This window comes from Jaculus jaculus, chromosome 5 (genome assembly GCF_020740685.1).
Source record: "Jaculus jaculus isolate mJacJac1 chromosome 5, mJacJac1.mat.Y.cur, whole genome shotgun sequence".
In the NCBI taxonomy this organism is placed as follows: Eukaryota; Metazoa; Chordata; class Mammalia; order Rodentia; family Dipodidae; genus Jaculus; species Jaculus jaculus.
Genome location: NC_059106.1, coordinates 44,442,784 through 44,468,945, shown reverse-complemented (window position 1 = coordinate 44,468,945; position 26,162 = coordinate 44,442,784). Strand labels below are relative to the sequence as shown.

Sequence of the window (26,162 nt, the reverse complement as noted above, 5' to 3'; positions counted from 1 at the left end):
TTTTTTTGGTTTTTCGAGGTAGGGTCTTACTCTAGCCCAGGCTGATCTGGAATTCACTATGGAGTCTCAGGGTGGCCTCAAACTCATGGCAATCCTCCTACCTTTGCCTCCCGAGTGCTGGGATTAAAGGCATGCGCCACCACGCCCAGCTTCTTTTATTTTTTGAGGTAGGGTTTTGCTTTAATAACTAAGCATCCAAAACTAGAGGTACTCATGATACCTTCTGTTAAATGCATGCACCACCATGCCATTTATTTATTTATTCACCTTACTCTTTAATTTTTTCTTTATTGTTATTTATTTATTTGGGAGCAACTGACAGAGAGAGAAAGAGGCAAATATATAGAGAACGGGCATGCCAGGGCCTCCAGCCACTGCAAACAAACTCCAGATGCATGTGCCACCTTGTGCATCTGGCTTATGTGAGACCTGGGGAATCAAGCCTCGAACCAGGATCCTTAGGCTTCACAGGCAAGCACTTAACCACTAAACCGTCTCTCCAGCCCTATTTATTTGTTTTAATATTTTTATTGTTTATTTGAGAGAGAGAGAATGGCCACACCAGGGCCTCTTGCTACTGTAAACGAAGTCTAGATACATGCACTAGTTTGTGCATCTGGCTTTATGTGGACACTGGGAAATTGAACCCAGGCTCTGGGATTTGCAAGTAAGTACCTTTAACCACTAAGCCATCTCTCCCGCCTATAAGCTATTCTTTAAATGATAAATAATTATAAGCTGATAAGTCACCCATGTTGTACCATATATGTTAAAGGTGATGAGAAAATTGAAGGAGTTTATTTGGGGGCTAACTCAAAGTATCCTGGACTGAGAAAAATAACACACTCTATCATTTATTTGGTTTCCATTGAAATGGAAATGCTGGGCAAAGGATGTGGCTCAGCTGGTAGCGTGCTTACCTAGCATGCACAAAGCTCTCTAGCACTGCCTAAACTGGGTGTGGTGGAACATGCTGATAACCCCAGCACTAGGGAGATAGAGGCAGGAAGATGAGAAGCTCAAAGTCATCCTTGGCTTTATCCTTGAGGTTGACTTGGACTGTTACATAGAACTTGATAGGTAGCAGAGGATGATCTTGAACTTCTGATCATCTTGCCTCATCCTGAAGAATACTGGGATTATAGGAGTGTTCACCACACCCAGCTTAAGTAAGTTTTAAGTGTTACTTTTCTAAGGAAGCTCTCCATGACTAAAAGCTTAGATTTCCAGAAATAGGGACTCACAATACTGTTTTTTCAGCTTTTAACACATTATTACACTTAAAACAATTATTTGATTGTTTAACTTGTTGACATTTGACATACCCACCATGTCAACGGACAATTATGTTGTGATCTGTGCCTTATCTCCTCTTTCACAGTGTTATGTATCTGGGAAACATTCAGCAATTTTTTTTTTTTTTTTGAGGTAGGGTCTTGCTGACCTGGATTCACTGTTGTCTCTGGTTGGCCTCAAACTCACTATGATCCTTCTACCTTTGCTTGTCTAGTGCTGGGATTAAAGTGCCAGGTTTAACAGATACTTCTTGATGTCGTAAAGAGATTGCATCTGAACAGAAGTCAAGAGATACATGTGATAATGACAAAGACATGAACTCTTAACATTGAAAGGTCTTGTGAGAACTAAATATAAAATAGAATGAGTATTAGAACAGGGTCAGGAGAAGACACCTGCATAGGAAACAGTCTTGTCAGTCACAAAGTTAAAAATAATGAGAGATGACTAAATGTTGCTGAGCTAGAAATAAACACTATAGTTGAGGAAATGTCATTAGCTTCAGGGAGGTTGGCAACATGGAAAACTTGGACTGTGATTGAATTGCTGATGAGTTTCAGACAAGTGATGAAAATTCTAGGATGTGAAAATATTCAAACAATGGCTTTTTTTTTTGTTTGGTACTTATTTATTTAAGAGCGAGAGAGAGAGAAAGAGGGAGGGAGGGGGGGAGAGAGAGAGAGAGAGAGAGAGAGAGAGAGAGAGAGAGAGAGGGAGGGAGGGAGGGAGGGAGAGAATGGGTGCGCTAGGGCCTCCAGCCACTGCAAATGAACTCCAGACGTGTTTGCCCCCTTGTGCATCTGGCTAACATGGGTCCTGGGGAATCAAGCCTCGAACTGGGGTCCTTAGGCTTCACAGGCAAGTGCTTAACCACTAAGCCATCTCTTTTTTTGGTTTTTAACTTAAAAAGTGATGTCATAGCTTATGACATTATTATAAGTCTCATGATATATACAGAGAACTGGTACACCTACCAGGAACCATATGAGATTTGAACTTTGAATTGAACATTTCAATTGGATATGGTTGTGCTCACCTGTAATCCCAGCACTTGGGAGTGAAATGTAGGAGAATCAGGAGTTCAAGACCAGCCTGGGCTACATTGTGAGTTTGAGGCCAGTTAGGGCTACTTGAGACTGTGCTTCAAAAAGAAACAGAAAGAGCCGGGCGTGGTGACACACGCCTTTAATCCCAGCACTCGGGAGGCAGAGGTAGGAGGATTGCCATTGAGTTCAAGGCCACCCTGAGATGACAGAGTTAATTCCAGGTCAGCCTGGACCAGAGTGAGACCCTACCTTGAAAAACCAAAAAAAAAAAAAAAAAAAAAAAAAGAAAGAAACAGAAAGGCTGGGCATGTGGGCATGCCTTTAATCCCAGAACTCAGGAGGCAGAGGTAGGAGAATCACCATGAGTTCAAGGCCACCCTGAGACTACATAGTGAATTCCAGGTTAGCCTGGACTAGAAAGCAAGACACTAACTTGAAAAACAAAACCAAAACAAACAAACAAAAAAGACACAGAAAAGATATTATAATGGTTATGCATGGTGGTCTTGCCTGTAGTCCCTGCTACTTTCAGGCTGAGGTAGGAGAATCACTTGACCCCTTAAAAAAGAAAAATTTCACTGGGTACGGTGGCCCATGCCTTTAATTCCAGCATTTGGGAAGCAGATGCAGGAGGATCAGTGTGAGTTCAAGGTCACCCTGAGACAGAAAAAAAGAAAATCTTGGGTACAGGGGTTCAGGTCTAACTTGACTAACATAACAAGATCCCCCCTTTCCTATAAAGAAACAAACTCATGAATGTTTCACCCCCTTTGATATGCTATCACAGAAGGGAGCCTGGTGAAGCAATCTCATTTTGTCAGCAGTGTTTCTAAATATAACCTGAGTTGTCTGTTTTTAAAAGAAAAAAAAGTCATAGAAAAAAATTGCAGTTTTTTGCAAGGAAGTCTATTTCCCTGAACTCCCTAATTTGTGCTAATTAAAATGATTTCAGCAGAGGATCCTAGAGTGCAGCTTCCTTTTTTTTTTTTTTAACCACCCATGTTGGCTCTCATGTTCATTGCTTAAATAATTAATAATCATCACTGTCTGTTATGCAGCGTGTGGGAGAAGAGTGAGTAATCTTGGATCCCAGGACATTTGCTCCATGCCCACCCCCTTTGCATAAGCTTTCATGTCAGGCTCTTCATTAGCTGGCACTAGGGTGTAGCTGTGCTGCCCTTGGCCTTTAGTGTTTATCAACTGTAGAGAAGCCCCCTCCTGTTCACCAGCGGGGCCAGTACTGCTGATGGGAAGCACCTTCCCAGGAAGAATGGTAATGAAGTGAGGTGGGAATGTGGAGAAGGAAAACCACAAAGTTAATGTTGGTTAAGCAATCTGGCTGGGTTAAAAAAAAAAAAATCCTAGCAATAGGTGAATGTGATATAGGACTCTTATATTCTTGAGTAGATTTGAAAATTTCTGTCTTACAGAAGGGTGGGCAGAGCAAAGCTACAGAGTTATCAGCAACATTCTCTGATGTGTGTTTCTAACAACTGCACCTCACTATGACCCAGATGGAGCTGCTTATCATCCCAGGCCTTTTCAGCCTCTCTAGAATCCTCTGAATGTATGGCAGCATCCGTAGTATGAAATACACCTACATGTGCTAGAGTAGAGGCTGTTTCCTTTTAGGGATGGTCGTGTTTTCAGTCCTTACCCAGCAATAAAAAGGTGGCAGAGCCAGGTGTGGTGGTGCAGGCCTTGAATCCCTGCACTTGGGAGGCAGAGGTAGGAGGAGCACCGTATGTTCAAGGCCACCTGAGACTACATATGAATTCCAGGTCAGCCTGGTCTAGAGACAGACCCTACCTCGAAAAACCAACCAACCAACCAAACAAAAGAGGTAGACTGAGGCCGGGCTTGGTGGCGCACACCTTTAATCCCAGCACTCAGGAGGCAGAGGTAGGAGGATCGCCATGAGTTCAAGGCCACCCTGAGACTACATAGTGAATTCCAGGTCATCCTGGGCCAGAATGAGGCCCTACCTCAAAAACAAAACAAAACAAAACAAAAAGTGACAGACTGGATATTTACATCCAAAGTGAGGACTTTGTTCTGTTGTCTTTTATTTTCATGTCTGCATGTGGTATGTTGTGTGTATGTGTCAGGGTTTCTTGCTACTGCAAACAATTGTCTGCCCAGTGACTGGGGAATTGAACTCAGGTTGACAGGGTTTGTTAGCAAGCACTTTTTTAAAATATTTTTTTAATTAATTAATTTATTTATTTGAGAGCAACAGACACAGAGAGAAAGACAGATAGAGGGAGAGAGAATGGGCGCGCCAGGGCTTCCAGCCTCTGCAAACGAACTCCAGACGAGTGCGCCCCCTTGTGCATCTGGCTAACGTGGGACCTGGGGAACCGAGCCTCGAACTGGGGTCCTTAGGCTTCACAGGCAAGCGCTTAACCGCTAAGCCATCTCTCCAGCCCGTTAGCAAGCACTTTTAACCAATGATCCATTTCCCCAGTCCTTCATCTTTACTAGGCAAGTCAAATGTCTGAGGTTACACAGACATTCTACAATATGCCTACATTCTGATGAAATATACTCTTGCAAACATGGGTCTATCAAAACAGCCATAGAAGGGAATCATGATTTCTTTACACTGTTCCCAATCCCATACATCAGGCTCTGTAATGTCAGAAGGATCAGCCTGTTAGATGCTATGAAGATCAGCACTCTGGGGGCAGGCTGGCAGCCAGCCAGATGTTCACAGCTGCACAAACCCCACTCGTGACATGAAGTATGTGTATTCACTGATCTACAAAATGCTTTCATCGTTGTGTTTAATAATTCTTTATTATCTCCAAAGGAAAATTAGATGAGGAGTATTTGCCAAGCCACCACCCTGGAGAATGGCCCATGACTGACAGTCTTTGTCTCCTGTGCATTTGGCCTCAAATATTAAGTTAGAACCAACCAGATATAAACAGAAGACAAGCATAGGGATCAGAGCAAGGAAATACTTGTTTATTTATTTTATTTTATTTTTTTTGAGATAGTCACATTTGGCCTCAAACTCACTATATAGTAAGAATGAGCCTAAACTTCTAATCTTCCTGCTTCTACCTCCAGAGTTCTGGAATTACAGGTGTGTGTCTCTCAATGCCTACCCCTGGATTTTAACATTTTATTTATTTATTTATTTTTGGACACAGGGTCTTGCTATGTAGTCCTTGTACTATGTGTATGTGGTATATCCATATGTGTGTGCAGATATGTATGTCATGTGTCCATGCATGAGTGTGTGGAAGCCAGAGGAAGATGTCAGGTGTCTTCCTCCATCACCCTTCCTCTTTACCTCCCTGAGACACATAACACAGAGCCTGATGTCTTTTGGTTAGACAAGCTGAATGAGAAACCCCAGCAATCTTCCCGTTGCTGACCCCTCAGTGCTAGGGTTACAGAAATGCACAGCTTCACCCAAATTATTATTAACATATTTCGTATGGGTACATCATGTGTTGGTACCCTCTTTTTCCTTGCACATGCCCCCATTTTGTTTGGGACCCTCCTCAGTAGGGTTGCAGGTATTCCCTATGGGGTTGTAGTTTATGCATTGTGGGAGCAGCAGTCATTTATTTTGGGTCTCACCCAAATTTTTATTTGGGTTTTGGAGATTGAACTCAGGTCCTCATGCTTGTGCAGCAAGTGCTCTTTTCCACTGAACCATCTCCCCAGCCCCTAAACATAACTATTTTTTAAAATTTTTATTTATTTACTTTTTTGAGAGAGGAAGAGGCAGAGAGAGGAGAAAGAGAGAGAGAATGGGCACACCAGGGCCTCTAGCCACTGCAAATGAATTCCAGATGCATGCGCCCCCTTGTGCATCTGGCTTATGTGGGTCCTGGAGAATCGAACTGGGATCCTTTGGTTTTGTAGGTAAGTGCCTTAACTGCTAAGCCATCTCTCCAGCCCATAATTATTTTTTGTTCATTATTTATTTATTTGAGAGTGACAGACACAGGAAAGGGGGGAGAGGATAGGCACTCCAGGGCCTCCAGCCACTGCAAACAAACTCCAGATGTATGTGCCCCTTTGTGCATGTAGCTAATGTGGGTCCTGGGAATCGAGCCTCGAACCAGGGTCCTTAGGCTTCACAAGCAAGTGCTTAACCGCTAAGCCATCTCTGCAGCCCCCATACCTATTTTGTTTATTTATTTAGCTGGGCGTGGTGGCACACGCCTTTAATCCAAGCACTCAGGAGGCAGAGGTAGGAGGATCACCGTGAGTTCGAGGCTACCCTGAGACTACATAGTGAATTCCAGGTCAGCCTGAGCTTGAGTGAGACCCTACCACGAAAAACCAAAATGTGTGTGTGTGTGTGTGTGTGTGTACTTGTAAGTACTCCAGGGCCTCCAGCCACTGCAAATGAACTCTAGGTGCGTGTGCCACTTTATGCATCTGGCTTCATGTTGGCACTGGGGAATCAAGGGTCGTTAGGTTTTGCAGGCAAGCTCCTTAACCACTGAGGTATCTCTCCTGCTCAGTTTGGGTTTTTTAAGGCAGAGTTTCACTCTATCCCAGGCTGACCTCAAACTCATGGTGATCCTCCTACCTCAGCCTCCCAAGTGGTAGGATTAAAGGTATGAGCCACCACACCCAACTATGTACAGTTTTAATTGATTTGCTTAAACATCAGTATTTACATAAGATGATTGTGTTTTTGCACTAGTGTGCAAAACTTGGAGAGCTGTTGGTACACTGTATGGGCAAATATTTGTTGAACTTTTTCTTTGGTCATGGTATTTCTGAATATTGTTGGAGATACAGACATGAATAAGGCATTTTCTAGTCTTTGAGGAGTCCTAGTTATTAATTTCAATAAAACTAAAATGGTCCTCAGTTATGGCTGAAGTACAGTTTGTGAAATCAGAGTAAAGAAAAAAAGGAATATTTCAGAATATAAACTGAGCTTTTAAAGCTGGATGTGGTGGTGTATGTCTTAATCCCAGCACTTGGGAGACAGAAGTAGGAGGATCGTCATAAATTTGTGGCCACCCTGAGACTACATAGTGAATTCCAGGTCAGCCAGGGCTAGAGTGAGACCCTACCTCGAAAAAAAAATCAGTTTGTCAGCCTGGCATCGAAGCATGTGCCTATAGTGCCAGCACTCAGGAGGGAGGGTGAGGTAGGACTGCTGTGGGTTGGAGGCCGCCCAGAGACTACATAATGAGTTTCAGGCCTGTCTGGGCTATAGTGAGACCCTACCTGGAGGAAACTTAAAAAAAAAAGTTGTCTTAAGGGGGAGGGGAAGTGATGGAAGGGAGAGTGAAAAAAGAACAGAATACTAGAGACAGGTTGGTAAGAAGGGCTTCTGAACCCCAGTTTGTGACAATATGTAACTGGTAAGTTAAAGTGTTGGAAATGAGATCACTTAAACATACATGTCTCTCTAAAAGGAAATCATATTTAAGAGCAATTCACATTTTTCCTAAAATGAGCTGTTTCAGGTACTCTCTTCCAGACAGAGCTGGATTTCCTATAGAAAGGTTTTAATTATAGACCCTTGGCACCACCCCTACCAACACATACAATACTGAGTTTAATCGAATCACAGAGGCCCTTCCCTGGAAACTCGGGACTCCACAGACCTCAGTTTAGGCCCCAAATTCAAAAGTGGGCCTAAAGGCTGGAGAGAATGGCTTAGCGGTTACGGGGCTTGCCTGAAAAGCCAAAGGACTTAGGTTCAATTTCCCAGTACCTACGTAAAGCCACATACTCAAGGTGGAGTTCATTTGCAGTGGCTCGAGGTCCTAGCGCGCCCTTTCCGTCTAAGTAAATAAAATATAAGTGGGCCTAACTGCTGCCAGGTCCCCAGCTCAGTGATGCAGGAAGACCACGCCCCTAAATGGTTTGCAGTCTCTTCCTTTTCAGATTTTTGCGGAGTTCTGGATGATGAAGTGGCCTCACTGAGGATATTCCTGACCGTGACTCCCGTTTTTAAATACAGACCGGGTGTGGGTGTGTGTGTGTCTCCCTCCCTCCCTCCCTCTCTCTCTTTCTACCGGATCATTGCTACTGGAGCTGCTGGGGACAGGCACCGTGGCTTTACCGCAGCCCTGGCTCCATCCTCGCGGGCGCTCCTCCTTCTAGCCTTCGCCTCCTCCCCGGGATCCCCACCCCGCCTCCTCTACAACTCTGTCCGCTCCTCCTCTTTGCCCACTACGCGGGACCTAGATCCTCCCGCCGCTCGGTCCCGCCCCCGAGCCTGTGGCCGCGCCCCTACCCCGAGGAGCCCAATGAGCGTCCCCAGTCGCTGTTCAGGCCCCGCCCCTTAGCAGACAAGCACTGCCCGCCGGCAAAGCTAGCCAATGATCGGCCCCGTTCCTGCGTTAGGGTCCACCCCCGTGGCCCCGCCCTCTCCGCGACTGCCTCGCTCGGGGGCGTTGCCGTCGCCGTGCTGAGCCAGATGCCGCCCCCTCCTCCGGCGGCCTGGCGCCTCCTTCCCTCCCTCCCCGCCGCGGTGACTCACGGAGCGGGAGGCGGAGGCTGAGGCGGACGCTCCCGCTGCTGCTACCGCCGCCGCCGCCGCCGCCGCCTCCACCTCCGCCTCCACCACCACCACCACCTCCACCGCGGCGGCTCGCCCTGAGCGCGCCCGGGAACAGGCCGCCGCGCTCCGGACCCGCAGCCCCCGCCGGCCCAGCCGGGTCGGGCGGCTCAGGTAAGCTCGAGGCCCCGGCGCCAGGCCCGCGCGGCGCCGAGACGCGGGAGAGCCGCCGGCCCTTTGTCTCCCGGGGAGGGGCCGGGAAGGCACCTTCGACCCGGCTCGGACCCCACTGGCCCAGCCCGGAAAGCGCCACGCCATGGCCTGGACCCGGTTCCCTCACCTCGCTGGTGCGAGGGTGCCTCCAGCCATCCACCACCTTCCTGCCTTCCTCCTCTTCGCCTGGGGGTCCCCTCCACAGGTGTCCCAACCATCCGCCCTGTTGCTCACCCCTCTGCACCCGCGCGCTTGTCATCCCGTGTCCACCCTCCTGCTCCCATTGCCCCGTCTCTTCCCTCACCTGTGTGCACCCTACTCCCCTCCAGCATTCCCCCTGCTAGATGCAGCGAAGGTCTGACTACCGGGCGGCCCTTCCTCCTCCTCTAGTTCGCTCGCTCTGCCTTCTCCCTTGATGTTTCTGAAAGGTACACACAGAAGACACATGTCTCACCTTCGAGGGGAACTTGTGTGCGGGAACCTTCAAATTAGCCACTTGGAACCTCAAAATGCACTTCTACCCTCCTTTTCTCCACCCTCCGCCTCAACCATGTTCCTTCTTTTTGAACCTGGCAATGAAGACCCTGAGATCTGGACACCCACCCTTAAAGGCCTGGCAGACCTTTCTCTCTCCCGTGTGCAGAACTTGTCTGAGCAGTACCTGTGTCCGCGTAGCTTGTGGGAAGGCTCATGGGGATAGTGTTGGCCACAAATCAAGAGTTTTTTGGATAATGAGACATGTGGCTTGCAGCACCTCCTATCTGAGGATCTAACTATGCCATAGCTGTTAATTATTGTGTCTCCTGTCACTCACAGATCTTAAGGAAGTGTGCCTGGCCAACTGCTGGATAAATTGAGGCACAGGGTGTGTTGGGAAGGGACTGGGAGACAAATAAGCATGTCTTGAGGTTCAGTTCCCAAGTGCATCTGTTCTTAGCTCCCTGCTACAACCACTAGGCATTTGGTCCTGGCTCTGAAACCCAAACAATAACTTACCTGTCATGTCATTAAAGTATCCAGGGATGCCAGTACTTGCCTGGGTTTAAAACAGGACTTAGACTCTCAAATAAAGATGTTAGCTGTTAAACACCCTTGTGTCATTCATGGCTTCTCGGTGGAGTTAGTGGTTCTTGTGGACACAAGTGACTTCTGAGATGGAGATTCATTCATCCGGTAGTGAGCACTCATCCTGTGGCGCTTACACGGTCCTGCCCTCCTGGAGATGAGCTCCTAAGTAGGAAGGTTGACAGATGATAAATGAATAAACAAACAAATGGACAAAACAATTTTATTATACTTTTTATTTTATCATTTAAAAATTTTTTTAAAAATATTTTTATTTGTGTGTGTATGTGTTACACACTAGAGTCTCTTGCTAGTAGAAATGAACACCAGATGCTTTTGTCTGACAAAATCATTTTGGTGGTAAGTACTATAAAAGTAGGAACATGAAGAGGCTGCAAGCCAGACATGGTGGCCCACACCTACAATCTTTGCTCTTGAGAAGTAGAGGCAGGATGCTCAGATCAGGAGTTCAAGGCCAGCATTAGATACATAGAGTTCCTAGGGCAGCCTGGGTTATGTGAGACCTTGTCTCAGAAAAAAAAAAGGGGGGGGAGGTTTTGGGTGGTGAGATAGCTTAGCAGTTAAGGTGCTTGCCTGAGAAGCCTAAGGAGGCAGGTTCGATTGCTCAGTTTCCATGTAAAGCCAGATGCACAGGGTGACACATGCATCTGGAGTTCATTTGTAGTGGCTAGAGGCCCTGGTGTGCCCGTTCTCTTTCTCTCTCTCAAATAAATAAAATGTTTTTAAAAAGAGTTTTGTAGGTTGTAATAGTTTGCCCCAAGTAGTTAGAAAACCACTCAGTGAATATATTAAACAGAGAGGTGTTCTGGCTGCTATATAGTGACAGAAATGTGAGGAGTGAAGGTGCTGGCAGGTGACTAGTTGATTTACTATTGTAGCTGTCCAGCATTAGATGATGGCGGTTTGAGGACACAGGTAATGGCAGTGGAAGTGAAGAGCTGGAGTCAAGTCTGTCTTCTGGGAGAGGATGAGAGCTGGGAAACTTTGGGGGAAAGCAACAAAAAGTTCCATATTGACTAGAGAGTTTCTAGACCTGACCACATTCAGGTGTAACTCAGTAAACCTTGTTCAACATCTTTCGTGAGGTGGGTACTGTGCTAGACTTTGGGAAATGGACATGAATAAGGTAAGACTTATGTCTAAAACTTACAGTCAGTGGACCTCATGGTTTACTCTGCAGTCTCCATTGTTAAAACGACATGCCCGTACAACAAGCCACCCCCTCCTTGAAGGAAGAGGGCTTGTGAGTTTAAAAATCAGCTAGGGGAAAACAAAAAACAAACGACCAGTTAGAAGTTGGGCTTCACTCCCACCTCCTGTTGCATTGAAATGGGAGCATCAGTGCCCTCCCTTTGGTGTAAGATGTTTTATAAAGAAATTGAAGGGACTGGACTGGGCAGTGTTTGTAGCTCAGTTGGTTGAGTGCTTGCCTAGCACGCATGAAGCTCTGGGTTTGAACCATAGTGCCACATACACCCAGCAGGTAATCCCAGCACTGAGGAAGTGGAGTCAGGAGAATCAGAAGTTCATGGTTGGGGCTGGGGAAATGGCTTAGCAGTTAAGGCATTTGCCTGCGAAGCCTAAGGACCCTGGTTTGATTCCGCAGGACCCATGTAAGCCAGATGCACAAGGGGGCACATGCGTTTGGAGTTTGTTTGCAGTGGCTGGAGGTCCTGATATGCCCATTCTCTCTCTCAAATAAATAAAACTTTTAAAAAATAGATAATTTTTTTCTTTAAAAAAAAAGTTGTTCATGGTCAACATTAGCAGTTTGAGATCAGCCTGGGTCACATGAGACCCTATCTAAAGGAAGAAAGAAAAGGAAAAAGGAAAAGAGAATGAATTGGGCAGAGCATGTAGTAGTAGAACACGTGTGAGGCTGTGGGTTTGATACTCAGCAACCAAAAAAAAGGACTGTTTACATTAGAGGTGAGAACACTTGAGTGGTCACACTAACTAGAATTAAATTTGACCTCCATGTTGCCCTAATACAGTGCTGTCAGAGGAGACCTTGGCGGTTTCGTGGACCAGCCTCCTTTATGTTAAACAGCAGTGGTCCCTAGAGTCTGGGAACTCCTTTTAAGTCCCATAGCAGTTTGTACCTTTTCTTACGGTACCTGCCACTTTCAGCCTCCATTTCAGCTCCACGTGTATGTGTGTGTCTCCAAGCTATCCGAGGCCAGGATCTTTGTGGAATTCATCTTGCATCCCTTGCAGTGTCTAGGTCAGTAGCCTGCGCACGGCGTGAACTCATCAAATGCAAGTTGACCAGCCTGACCATAGCACATACAACTAGGACCTAGGAAGCCTGGCCCTGCTTTTCTCTTTAGACCTTGCTACCGGGCAGCCACCTCTCTGGAAGCAGCAACACAGTGGAGACCCAGCAGCCTGCCGTTTACTGCGTGCACTGGACAAGACAGCCCTTCTGTGATGGGACTGCTCTCTATCCAGAGCCCTGCCCCCAGGGAACAGCTGCCCAGGGTGCTGACCAAGTAGTTATTTAACACTCAGCAAATATGAAGCGTAGCTGTTAATTAGAGCACGGACTTTGTGCCGATATTATCTGGATTTGAATCTTGTTTCTGCCATCATGGACTGTGTGATTTTCAGCAAATAATTTAACCTGTCCATGTTTGAGCTTCCCACATCTGTAAAATAATAATACTTCCTTCATAGAGTTGTTGAGAGGATTAAATTAAGTCAAACCTATTAGGTGCTCAGAACAGCACCTACCATTTAGTATGTGCTTAGTGGAACTATTAACTATGATTTCACCTTTGTTTCTTACTGCCCACCAATATTTAAACTCCTTGAGAGTAGAGACTTTCATCTTTGTCTACTCCTAATAGGCACTCAATAAATAATTGTTGACTGACATTCTCTGGCTTTATTTATTTGTTTATTTGCAAGCAGAGAGAGATAATTTTGCACACCAAAGCATCTTGTCACTGCAAACTCCAGATGCATATGTCACTTTGTGCATCTGGCTCTATGTGGGTACTGGAAAATCAAACGGGGGGAGGGGTGTCAAGCTTTGCTAGCAAATACCTTTAGCCATCTCTCCAGCCTTCTCTTTCCTTTTTATCTTCCCTCTTTCTTTGTCTTCTTTCTCTCCTCCCCCCCTTTTCCCTACCTGGCCCTCCTTTCCTCCCTCCTTCCTTTCCCCTCTCTGTCTCTCTCTCTCTTGCTCTCTCACCAATTCAAAACAAACAAACAAATTGCTGCTGGGGAGACGGCTTAGCAGTTAAGGTGCTTGCCTGCGAAGCCTAAGAACTCAGGTTCAAATCTCCAAGTCCCACATAGCCAGACACACAGTGACACAAGCATGCAATGCCACACGTGCACAAGGGGGCACATACACCTGGAGTTTGTTCACAGCAGGCTGAAGGACCTGGCGTACCCATTCTCCCTTGTTCTCTCTCAAAAATAAATAAGTAAAAGAAAGAAAAAATTGACATTGAGCACTTACTGTATGCCAGTCATTGTTAAAGCCAAGATTCAGTGTGTAACAATTCATTTATATATTTTATCTTCCTGAGGACTGAACATAGGGCCTTATACATGCTTGGCAAGGCTGTACCCCTGAGGTACATGGTCAGACCTACTTGTTTATTTCCTGAGTATCTCTCCCACCAGAAGATCAATTTTGGGGTTAAGGTATAGCTCAGTGATAGGGTGCTTAGCAAACAAGTGAACAGAAGAATGTAGGATGTTTAGTCTAGGCATGGTGGTCCATGCCTGTAGTCCCAGCACTCTGGGAGATAAAGGTAGGAAGATGAGGAATTCAAGGCCATCCTTAGCTACTTAGTGAGCTTGAGGCCTGCCCAGCCTACACACCTCAACAAACAGAAAGAATCTAGGATGTTGAAAACATTGTGAGAGAATAAACAAGGCAGTGAGGTGCAGTGAGGGCGAAGGTCCTAGCTTTAGCTAGTTCTCATGGGTGGCTTTTAAATAGTGACCTGGATGATGATCCACAGTGACAGCTTTGTGGGCACAGAGGACAGCAAAGCAACAAGCCCATTGGGACAGGGGACTGGTGAGCAAGAAGCTGGGCTGGTTCTGTGGCTATGGTAAGGAGTTTGGGTTTTGTCTTGAATTCTGATCAGTGGAAATCACTGTGTAGGAATTTTTCTTGGAGATCTTGAAGAATATTTGAATGCCTCTCAGGAGAAGGAGTAGGACATAAAGAAGAACAGTTGGAGGGAAGCCTAAAGCTTCTGATATATCATGATTGGATAGACAGCTTTCTTGTTTCCTCTTTTATTTATTTTTCAAAATATATATATTTATTTGTAAGCAGAGAGCAAGAGAGAATGCTAAAGTATGGATCCACTAGGACCTCATGCTGCTGCAAATTAATTCCAAACAATGCATCACTTTGTGAATCTTGCTTTATGTGGGTACTGGCGAATTGAACCCAAGTACTACCAAGTACCAGCCAACCCTCTTCAGAGGGTCAGTCCACATTGTTATCTCTGAGCACCTCCTGTCTAGTCTGATAGGAACACAGTGGTATCCAGAAAGCCGAGGCTCTCTTTGGTCTGGCCTGAACAGAATTGGAAGCTTAACAGCACAACCAATAAAGAGGGGTTTCCAGCCCAGAGGCACAGTTCTCCGTGAGCCCAGGCTGGCCTGTCTGGCTTGTTGCGGTGGCAAGCTCCCATCCTCACTCAGGCGGGCCATTGTCCGTTATTGTCTGTGATGCGATGGTGTGCTGCCAACCTTGAGAGGCCAAAGGCTTTAGTGGGAATCAAATTGGACTTTTGTTTTGCAAGTTGCCCTCAGAGTCCTGAGGCCTTTCATTGGCAGTCTGAAATGCCTATTAGTCACGTCATCTGTGGTCTCATAAAAACAAAGCACAGAGTGGGTGCAGCCTCTTTCTCATGTAACAGGTTTTCTCATTATGAGACTGATATGTGCTCATTTAGAAAATGAGAAAATGAAGGGTAAGGACGTTTTATGTACATTGTCTCATTTGAGCCTCACCATAGTTTCTGAGGTACATGCAGTTATTACCACTTTGTATTCAGGAGCTGAGGCTGAAAAATTAGGGAAGTTATTTGAGGCTTTGCTTCTAAGCAAGAGTTAGGATTCCAATCCAGACATTTTATGGCCCAAGCAAAGCTCAAGCACCATGTTAAATATTGTTTCTGAGCAGAAAATATGTAGAAAGAAGAAAAGACTCCTTTTAAGAATTTTAAAATTTTAATTTATTTGAGAGAGAAAGAGGCAGATAGAGAGAGTGAGAATGGGCATACCAGGGCCTTCAGTAACTGCAAACAAACTCCAGACACATGCACCACCTTGTACATCTGGCTTATGTGGTCCTGGGGAATCGAACCTGGGTCCTTTGGTTTTGCAGGCAAGCACCTTAAACGCTAGGCCATCCCTCCAGCCAGAAAAGACTCCTTTAAGCCCAGTATAAGTAACATATTTAGGTAGCAAGAGTTGACTTGCTGGTTGCTGCAAAGGTTTGGATCTCAAGTCTTTCACTATCTTCTCTGACCTTGAGCATGCTAATTAGCCTCCCTCTGCCTCACTTTCCCTGATGATAAATGGGGATAATGATACTTGTGCCTTCAGAGTTCCCAGGGGCATTGTGATGTTTGAACCAAAGTGCTTTTGAACTTCATTTATGAAAGAGAACTAGGTACCAACTGCTGGTATACTCAGTTATTAAAGACCTATTATGCCCTCATCCTCCACAAAGCCTTGTTAAGAAAGGGGAAGACAGCCGGGCATGGTGGCACACACCTTTAGTTCCAGCACACAGGAGGCAGAGGTAGGAGGATCGCCGTGAGTTTGAGGGCACCCTGAGACTACATAGTGAGATTCAGGTCAGCCTGAGCTATAGTGAAGCCTTACCTCGAAAAAAAAAAAAGAAAAGAAAAGAAAAAAAAAAGAAAAAGATAGAAAAGAAAGGGGAAGGCAGGGCTGGAGAGATGGCTTAGCAGTTAAGGCACTTGCCTGTGAAGCCTAAGAACCCAGGTTCGATTCCCCAGATACCACATAAGCCAGATGCACAAGGTGGCACATGTGTCTGGAGTTCATTTGCAGTAGCTGAAGGCCCTGGCATGCTCATTCTTCTCTCTCTCTACCTCTTTCTCTCACTCTCTCTCAAATAAATAAATAAATTTTTAAGTATTAAAAAATTAATTTAAAAATAAAGAAAGGAAGGAAGGGAAGGCAGCATCCCCAGAGGGAAGGTTGTCCTTCTGTGGCTGACATAACTAGAACAAAACATTGTTTTCACCTTTCTGGAGAATTGAGGGCCACGCATATGTCTGCAAGCTTGATGGTTGTGTTCTATAGAAGCTTCTGTAAGCAAATGCATGACTGTGTCATAGCTTCATTGAGGTCGTGCACCGAGCTGGAAGGATTGGTTCCTAATCTGTGCTGATGCCATTTGTCAGAAAAACCAAGGATATGGAACTCAGCTGTGGAACCCAGGCTGGCTTCGAACTCAAGACAATCCTATCTCAACCTCCTGGGTGCTGGGATTATCATTGCGTGTTACTATACCCGGCTGTTTTCTTCCTTTCTTCTAACAGTTCATTGGTTCAGTTAATAAATATTTGGGGCAGGGTGTATAGCTTAGAGATAGAGTAAATGCCTAGGATGTGCAAGGCTCTGTGTTCAGTCCCCAGCTCTGAAAAAAACAATGTAGCAAGGTTTGACTATAATCTGGTTGCCTTGTGGGCATTGGGACTACTGTGATAGGTAGGTAAAAATAGTTTTTTCCATACAAAGCTTATCTCTAGGGCCAAGAGGTTTATTTTGCAATAGGGTCATGTGAATGAAAAATGTACTAATGAGACAGAAATTCAGGATAGGATTTTTCAGGTGCACCCATCAGCCCCAGTGGCTACCTGCCCCAGGTGAGCGTTAAGGTGGAAGGCTGAGTAGGGGAAGAATTAACAATCTTGAGCCCTTCTGTGTCACTGGTGACCCATGCTGCACTTGGTGTTGCATTGCTCACCACAAGGAACACCTTGGCAGCCATGGTTGTTGAGGACTTGCTTTCACGATGGGCATGGTGGTGCACACCTGTAATCCTAGCTCTTGGGAGTCTAAGGAAGGAGAATTATAAGTTCATAATGAGGCCTTGAGCTACATGAGACTCTGTCTCACACACACACACACACACACACACACACACACACACACACACCAAAAAAAAAAAAAAACATGGCCTGGAGAGATGGCTTAGCAGTTAAGGCGCTTGCCTACAAAGCAAAAGGACCCAGGTTCGGTTCCCCAGGACCCATGTAAGCCAGATGTACAAGGTGGTGCACGCATCTGAAGTTTGTTTACAGTAGCTGAAGGCCCTGGCACACCCATTCTCTCCTCTCCCCACCCCCCCGCCATCAGCCGCTCTCTCAAATAAATAAAAAAGTAGTAAAAATTAAAAACAAAAAGCAGCCAGGTGTGGTGCCACATGCCTTTAGTCCCATCACTCAGGTGGCAGAAGTAGGAAAATCGCTATGAGTTCAAGGCTACACTGAGACTACATAGTGAATTCCAGGTCAACCTGGGCTGGGCTAGAGCAAGACCCTACCTCAAAAAACCAAACCAAAACTAAACAAAAAGAACTTGCTTTTATTTAAAGCTGGAACTGTTTACTACTTCAAGACTCATAACATTGAGGATCACTGGCTTTCTTTTTTTTTTTTTTGAGTCTTATTTTTATTTATTTACTTGAGAGCGAGAGAGAGAGAGAGAGAGAGAGAGAATGGGCCACCAGGGCCTCCAGCTGCTGCAAACTCCAGATGCATGTGCCAGCTTTTGCATCTGGCTTACGTGGGTCCTGGGGACACAATCCTGGGTCCCTTGGCTTTGCAGCAGGCTCCTTAACAGCTAAGCCATCTCTCCAACCCCCCTTTACTTATTTATTTTATTTTTCGAGGTAGGGTCTCACTCTAGCCCAGGCTGACCTGGAATCCACTATATAGTCTCAGGGTGGCCTTGAATTCATGGCAATCCTCCTTCCTCTGCCTCCTGAATGCTGGGATTAAAGGCATGTACCACCATGTCCGGCTCCCTTCCCCCCTTTTAAGTAAGGTTCCACTTTAGCCCAGGCTGGCCTCAACTCATATATATGATGATCCTCTTGCCTCAGGCTCTGCAGTGTTGGGATTATAGGCATGTGTCCCTATGCCTGGTTATGTGGTGCCTCTTAATTTAATTTAATTTTTTTGAGGCAAGCCCAAAACAACTTCCATGATTATAAATAATATCCCATGGTAATGCCCCCCCCTTCCCCCTTTGAAACTCCACTCCATCATATCCCATCCCCCTCTCAATCAGTCTCCCTTTTATTTTGATGTCATGATCTTTTCCTTCTATTATGATGGTCTTGTATAGGTAGTGTCAGGCACTGTGAGGTCATGGATATCCAGGCCATTTTGTGTCTGGAGGAACACATTGTAAGGAGTCCTACCCTTCTTCCTTTGGCTCTTACATTCTTTCCACCACCTCTTCTGCAGTGGATCCTGAGCCTTGGAAGGTGTGACAGAGATATTGCAGTGCTGAGCACTCCTGTCACTTCTTCCCAGCACCATGATGCCTTCTGAAGACTGGCCTTTTTATATTTTTATGCGTGTGTGAGAGAGAACTGATGGGTCAGAGCCTCCAGCCACTGTAATCAAACTCCAGATGCATGTGCCATCTAGTGCACATGTACAACCTTGTGCACTTGGGTCACCTTGCATCTGGCTTATGTGGGACCTGGAGAGTAGAACATGGGTCCTTAGGCTTTGCAGGCAAATGCCTTAACCATTAAGCCATCTTCAGCCCTACGGAGCCTTTTGTTTATTTATTTGAGAGAGAAACAGAAAGAGAATGGATTGCACAGGGTCTCTTGCCATTGCAAACAAACTTCAGATGTGTGCGCCACTTTGTGCATTTGGCTTTATGTAGGCACTGGAGAATTGAACCCAGGTCAAAAGGCTTTGTAAGCAAGTGCCTTCAATCGCTGAGCCATCTCTCCAGCCCTGGTGCCTTTTTTTTTTTTTGCCTTTCTTATGTAACACCTGCCCACCCTTGTCTATCCAGGGTTCTCTTCCTGCCAAACAGGTCTCCCCCTGCCCATTTTGAAGGGAACATATGGTGTCATTGGTGTAAGGAGTTCACACATGTGGAAACCTGTGTCCTCATGCTCCTTTTCAGGGAAATATGTGCAGAATGGGTTAGGGGCAAGACTCTTCTTCCCTAAGCCTGTCTATTACTATACACCAAGGTCAGGAAGGCCCAATAGTTCATATGAAAGCAGGAGTGTTGTTCTCTTGGTTCTGCTGGACCGTGTTAGAGAGGACAAAAGGCTGGCAGAGGTGGCTGCCTCCATTTGGAAGGAGAGTATTGCCAGGACAGGGTTGGAGAGATGGTTTAGTTGTTAAGGCACCTGCAAAAACAAACAAACAAACAAAAAAACCCCACCTAATTAATTAATTAAAAAGAAGATGCCAGGACAATGTGGCATAGCAGTAACCTGTATGCAGAGCTCCTGGCAACAATCCACCCATCCAGGTTGCAACCAGGGCAGAATGGCTGTCTGTTTAGGAGATGGCCAGCTCAACAAGACCTGGCCGCTTGGTGCACCTGCACTTCTTCAAGTGGGGTTGGAGGCTGTGATGATGCTGATGATGCCCAGAGAATGTGACCTACTTCCATCTCCTCTCCCATGTAGAGCTGGGCGGGAGGCTTTAGACCAGCTCCAATTAAGCTTTTTTTTTTTTTTTTTTTGCCAAGAGACCTCGGCATCACCCAAGTGTCCAGCCCACACATTTCCTGCTGCAGGAATCCTATGGTTTGTGTCCTTGACTGAATAACAGGCAAATGAAGACAACCTTGGATTCTGCCAGCAAAGCTTCCTGCAAAGATCAGGGTCCCTCGTGGATCAAATACCTCTCACCATGTGGCCTGACTCCAGGTCTTCCTGCTAAATAACCAAGCAAATTGTGGACCAGTTTCCAATGAGATGGTTTAGTTCTGACCTCCCTGCCCAGACTGAGGCTTCCAGGCAGGCCAGCTTCCTAGAGACCCACCCTCACCCTCACCCTCCTGCAGAGAACCTGTAGGTTTCTTTTAGATAGTGAACATTTTAATTATTCTATATGTAATGTTAGGTGTACCTTGAGTGTATGTGGGAGCTGCTGACATAAGTACATGAACATGAGTACTACTGGGACAATTTGGGGACTTTAAGCTGATAAAGTAGCAAATTAATTGATACCATTTTACTTAGGAAGGAGGCAGCAAAAAGTTATAACTTCTGTGGTCAACTCTGGCTAGGCGATGTGAACCCTTTCCTGACTATTCCACCTTCACCTTCTGGCCTGAGAAGCAGGGCCCTGTATCCCGTCAATGCTACTAACGTCACCTACAACTTAGGAACGTGGTTCTCTTCTAGCTAGTTCTTGGAGTTGGGGGAAGCTGGAGTGCTGGTGATTTTAGGAGGGTATGATGTGGCTTTTAGGTAAGCAGCTGGCCATCTCTCCCCGCCAATCCCCAGTCTGCTTCCTTCCTAGAGCAGCCTACTTGTGGCAGGACTCAGTGGAGCACAGACAGCTAACTAGTGCAGAGTTCCTTTCTCGTGGGGCAGTGCTGCTGTTGTTACATGCGAGACTACGGGCTTCTGCTCTCCTGCTTTGGGGGACTATAGACAGAGAAAGAGAGAATGGGCGCACAAGGGCTTCCAGCCACTGCAAAAGAAGTCCAGATGCATGAGCCACCTTGTACATCTGACTTATGCGGGTCCTGGGGAATTGAGCCTTGAACCGGGGTCCTTATACTTCACAGGCAAGTGCTTCTCTCCAGCCCGGGGGTACTTTTTTGAGGCAAGGTCTCAGACTAGCCCAGGCTCACCTGGAACTCACTCTGTTCCTCAGGCTGGCCTCAAACTCAGAGTGATTCTCCTACCTCAGCCTCCCTGAGTGCTGGGATTATAGACATGGGCCACCATGCCTGGCTTCCTTCATGTTTTGAGTTATTAATATACATAGTATACAAAAACTTACATGCTGAAAACTAAGTCTTCCTTCTTCCCAGCATTTAGTCACTCATTTCCCCTTCTGCAAAGTGAACACATTTAACCAAGGTCTTGCATTATATATATATGTATGCACCACCACACCTGGCTTAATTATTTTTTAAATTATTTATTTATTTGCATGTATGTATATATGTATGTGTGTGTGTATATGGTATGAGTGTGCATAGGCCATCAGGCTTTACATGCAAGTGTCCTTATTCCTTCTCTGCTGAACCATCTCTCCAGCCCCCAGAATTTTTTTGTTTTTGACTAATGGTCACATATAGCCCACACTGGCCTTGAGCTTGCTATGTAGCTGAGAGTAACCTTAAACTTACAATCCTCCTGCCTTCACCTCTCCAGTGCTGGAATTACAGATGTGTGCTACTACATGTGCAGTTATGGGATACTGTAGATCAAACCTAGGGCTATGTATGTACTAGGCAAGTACTTTCACTGAGCTATATATCCCAGCCCTATGGTTCTTAAAAAAAAATTTTTTTTTGCTTATGTGTGTGTAATGTGGCACATGTGTATGTTTGGTGTAGGCACGTATATGTGCCCTTGCAGTGCCCCCATACCCTTGCCTGTGGCAGGAGTCACTTGTCTGCAGAAGCTAGAATGGGAGCTTTGGTAAATGGCTCCCTCGCTCTTCCACCTGGTCTTGTTTTGAGCCAGAATCTCCTTTCTACTAATTCTGGAACTTGTGGGGCTCTGAAGATTCCATGTGGGACTGGGGTTATAGGCCAGTGTAGCCATGCCTAGGGTTCTGAAGATTTGAATTGTCAGTCTCAGGCTCTCTCAGGAAGCACACAACTGCTAATCCATCTCCCCAGCCCAATTCTCTTGGGAAAAAAAGTTATTTATATATATAATTTTTTTCCTGGCACAGACTACTTAAGAGAGGAATAAAATCTGGCTCACAGTTTGGGAGGCAGTTCATCATGGTAGATGGCATGGCAGCGGGAGCAGCTCCTGGCTGTGGAAATGGGAACATGAGGTGGCTAGTTACATCGGGAGATGGTTGGTTACCCACAGGCTGTCAGGAAGCAGAGGTTGGGCTGGAACTGGGGCAGGCTATCACCGATTAGGCTGTGTCCAGAACAACCCACTTCCTCCAGGTAGGTTTCACCTCCTAAAAGTTCCACAACCTCCCAAACCAGCACTGCCAACTGGGAACCAACAAGCATATGGGCTATTTCACACTAAACCATCACAGCATCTAAATTTCATTTCCTATTTTCCTGTCCTTTTTTTTTTTTTTTTTTTTTTTTTTTTTTGAGGCAGGGTCTCACTCTAGCCCAGGCTGACCTGGAATTCACTATGTAAACTCAGAGTGGCCTCGAGCTCACAGCAATCCTCCTACCTCTGCCTCCTGAGTGCTGGAATTAAAGGTATGAGCCACCACGCCAGGCTTGTCCCATTGTTTTTTTTTTTTTTAACTGTTTTATTGATATGTCCATAAACATAAAGAATATACCATGATCATAATCCCCTCCCTCTACCTTCCCTGTTCCCTCTCCCAAATCTCCCCTCTATTGAAACTATTCTTTCCAGCTAGTTTCTATTTGATTTTGTTGACATCATTTTCACCTCCTGTTATGCAGGTCTTGTGTTGGTAGCATCAGCCACTGTAAGGTTATGGATATCAAGGCCACTTTGTGTCTGGGTGACAGCATTGTAAGCAGTCCTCCCCTCCCTTTGGATCTTACATTCTTTCCACCACCTCTTTCACAATGGTCCCTGAGTCTTGGAGGATGTGGTAGAGATGTCTCATTTAGTGCTGAACACTCCACTGTCTCTTCTCATTACTATGGTGAGTTTTGAGTTACCCCAGTAGTCACCACCATCTGAAAAAAAGAAGCTTCTCTAGCCAAAATGGAAGTAGCATTAGTATATGGGCATAAATGCAATTATTTAGAGAGCAGTTTGGTGGGCATAATATATCCATTTAGCCTCTGTTCTCAGTACCACTTTTTTTTTATGGGCAAATCCAAATTTATTTTAATGCCATGTCATTTTAAAAACCTCATAAATTAGTGGGAGCCCTGGTTCCCTGGGACAGCATGCCAGAGGTACTGAAATTTGTCACCATTCTCCATAACAGCCCTCCCCCCCAGCAATTCATCCAAGTCCACAGCATCAGAAAGCCAGTTATCTCTTTAGCAAAGTCTACTTCTCTGGTTCCTGGATTTCCTTCAAAGGAGGGAAGTCAAAATATTTCAAACAGGGAACAAAACCACAGTGGAATATCCAGTTTTGGTTCTTGGAAGATGGAGTGAAGGAAAGCCCCACTGACTCCAGAGAAAACGAGTTGAGATAGATCCTGTCATCACAACTTTGTGAAAATGGGGAAGGATCCTGCAGAACAAAACTTACTAAAAGGGTTACAAATGAGGATCTATTTGACAGATGAGAAGAATTATCTTCATAAATGGGCAACTTCAGATCCTAGAAACAGGGCCTAGCTAGATCACACGAGGAATCTGCCACAAGTGAATAAAAATAATCTGAAGAACAGTTCTTAATTTTGAGGGCAGATTAAATACTTGGGAACAATATGGGGGGAAAAAAAGCCCCCAGCAGGATGAGAAAATGCTGACATCAGACCGGTATAAAAATTTCCGCTGCTTTAGCCTCCTCCCTGTTCTGTTGTAGGGCCACAAACTTTGAGCAAGCAGAGTAGTAGAAAAGGCTAGAAAGAGGGGCTTGAAGACAATGGATTTTGACTCCTGATTTTATTATTCAATCTCTTTGTTTCTAAAGTAGTCTTCAGTGGCAGGGAAGCCTAGCCTCCCAAGACCGGAGTCAGTTAGAGCTGGTTTCTGTTGGAAGAGGGTGGTTTGGGAGACTGGGACGAGGACAGGGATACCCCGCTCTGCTGGTGGTCTTGGGTGGAGAAGACAAACTGCACTTCACAGAGCCGGGGTGTGGTGGGAAGGGGATGAGGCAGGAATGGCAAGCTAGGGATATGGACCCACCTCAATCCCCAGCTTCATTCTCTTCTGATGTCTCCCCACTGGTGGCATTCTCTGTAGTCTTGGAGGCCGCCTTTTTCTTCTTTTTCTGGGTTTTCCGACTTGTAGAACTCTGGAGAAGGGCCTTTAGTTCTGCATCCTGGCTCTCCATCTCAGACTTGTAGAGGTCAGGCTCAGAAGGACCACTAGTTATCCACATGGGGCCATTGGGCATGAGTAGAACTGTAAATTTAAACTGAGCAACAAATTCACCCTCCTTCTCATAGAGAACATTAAATGGTTGTAGCAACTCATGTTTGGCACACTCCACTACACCCCTCCTACCCTTCTTCTCGTCTTCACATGCTCTTAAAGTAGATGGCATGGCATCAAAACGCCTTTCCACCTCACTGAGAAAGGCACGTGAAGTTTTCATTTTCAGGCCATATTGTTTAGAAGGGTCTTGTTTGTAAATGGTGGTTCTCTGTCCTGCGTCCTTGGCCTTGCCTTCTCCTGAGCTGACAAGGACATCCACAGCATATACTTCATGTACCTCAAACTCAGCCTTTTCATGGTCCTTCTTCTGTTGGTCTGTGGGATTCTGGATAATGGTTTTCTCTCCATCAATGACATGCTGCTTCAACTGGTGTGATAGCATACCTTCTATTGGTGTGCAGTTAAATGAGTGGGCAACTTTGTTCCAGGCTTCTGTCACTTGTGTATTCTGGTTTCTGGGCTTGACCAGACGTAAGGCAGCTTCAGCACAAAGGTGAGCTGCCTTAATGACATCTGCTTTCTGACCTGTTATTTGGGTACCCTGAGCTACACCAACCACAAAAGTGTGAGCCACATTAGCTATGAAGCCATCCACATGGACCCAAAGATCAATTTTTACCAATTCACCTTCCTTGAGAATATAGTCCTGGTCACACTTCAAAGGGGAGAGGTGACATACACAGTTATTTACTGGAATGCTGGTAGGAAAGGCAATACCTTTCTTCATTTCTTTTTCTTTCTTGAAGATTTTCCCTGTTTCTTCCATAATCATGGCATCCCCTTTCTCACACAGACTCAATACTGACACACCTGAGCTGGATGCTTCCACCAAAGATCGAAGTACGCGGTTGGCGATGTCGCCCCCTATCTTATACTTTGTCACGACCAGGTCCTCGGTGATAGTTTGCTCCTGTTGCTCATCCTCGCCCAACATCTTCCTACCGCCACTACTGTAGCTTCTCTTCCCCTTGGCCACCGCCTCCCCCTTCCCAGCCACAAGCTGTGGCCAGAGTCTCCTCGAACCGCGAGGAAAGCGCGAGCGAGCAAGGGAGTGGGAGGGTGGGCGGGAGAACGAGAAGCTGCGAGTGTGGGCTGAGCTCAGTACCTCTTTCAAAAGCAGACCCCTCATGATGAACTTCCACTAGGCTCCACCTCTTCAAGGTTCCATCATACCCCAAAAGTGCCATAGGCTGGTAATCAAGTCTTTCATATATGGAATTTTGGGGACATTAGAAGTCCAAACTATGGTACCCAGTATCACAAGAAATGGATTAAGCTGGTGTCACACAACTTTTCTAGAACACATAATGCCAGCTATAGTAGTCCCTTGCCAAAATGTTTAAAACTGGCCTAATCTGGACAGTCTAGACTGTGGGAGATCCTAAAAGAAAATAGTCCTGAACTCTTAAAAAACTGTTACTGTCACAATAAACAAAAGTTGGGGGCTGGAGAGATGGCTTAGTGGTTAAGTGCTTGCCTGTGAAGCCTAAGGACCCCGGTTCGAGGCTCGGTTCCCCAGGTCCCACGTTAGCCAGATGCACAAAGGGGCGCACGCGTCTGGAGATCGTTTGCAGAGGCTGGAAGCCCTGGCGCGCCCATTCTCTCTCTCTCCCTCTATCTGTCTTTCTCTCTGTGTCTGTTGCTCTCAAATAAATAAAAAAAAAATGTTGGTAAGTTGTCTCAAACTAAGGAGTTTAGAGAGCACAGGAACTCAGTGTAATTGAGTTTCCTGACTGGATCCCTGAATAAAAAAAAAACCTGAA

General features: G+C 45.8%; 2 protein-coding genes across 3 annotated transcripts in view; one reads left to right on the top strand and one right to left on the bottom strand.

Moving 5' to 3' along the window:
- The first annotated feature begins 8,944 nt into the window (after window positions 1–8,944).
- Window positions 8,945–26,162, top strand: part of Ctnnbip1 (catenin beta interacting protein 1) — a 73,785-nt gene continuing 56,567 nt past the window's right edge. The window contains exon 1 of one of the 2 annotated variants that reach the window (XM_045150417.1): window positions 8,945–9,009. The gene's annotated coding sequence lies outside the window, so the exon portion shown is untranslated. The remainder of the gene's footprint in view (window positions 9,010–26,162) is intronic. The other variant, XM_004657664.2, reaches the window with a different exon arrangement.
- Window positions 23,888–25,333, bottom strand: LOC101607246 (proliferation-associated protein 2G4-like). Its single transcript, XM_045150416.1, has one exon. It carries the CDS (start codon window positions 25,331–25,333, stop codon window positions 24,149–24,151), a length of 1,185 nt encoding a protein of 394 aa, XP_045006351.1. The 3' UTR covers window positions 23,888–24,148.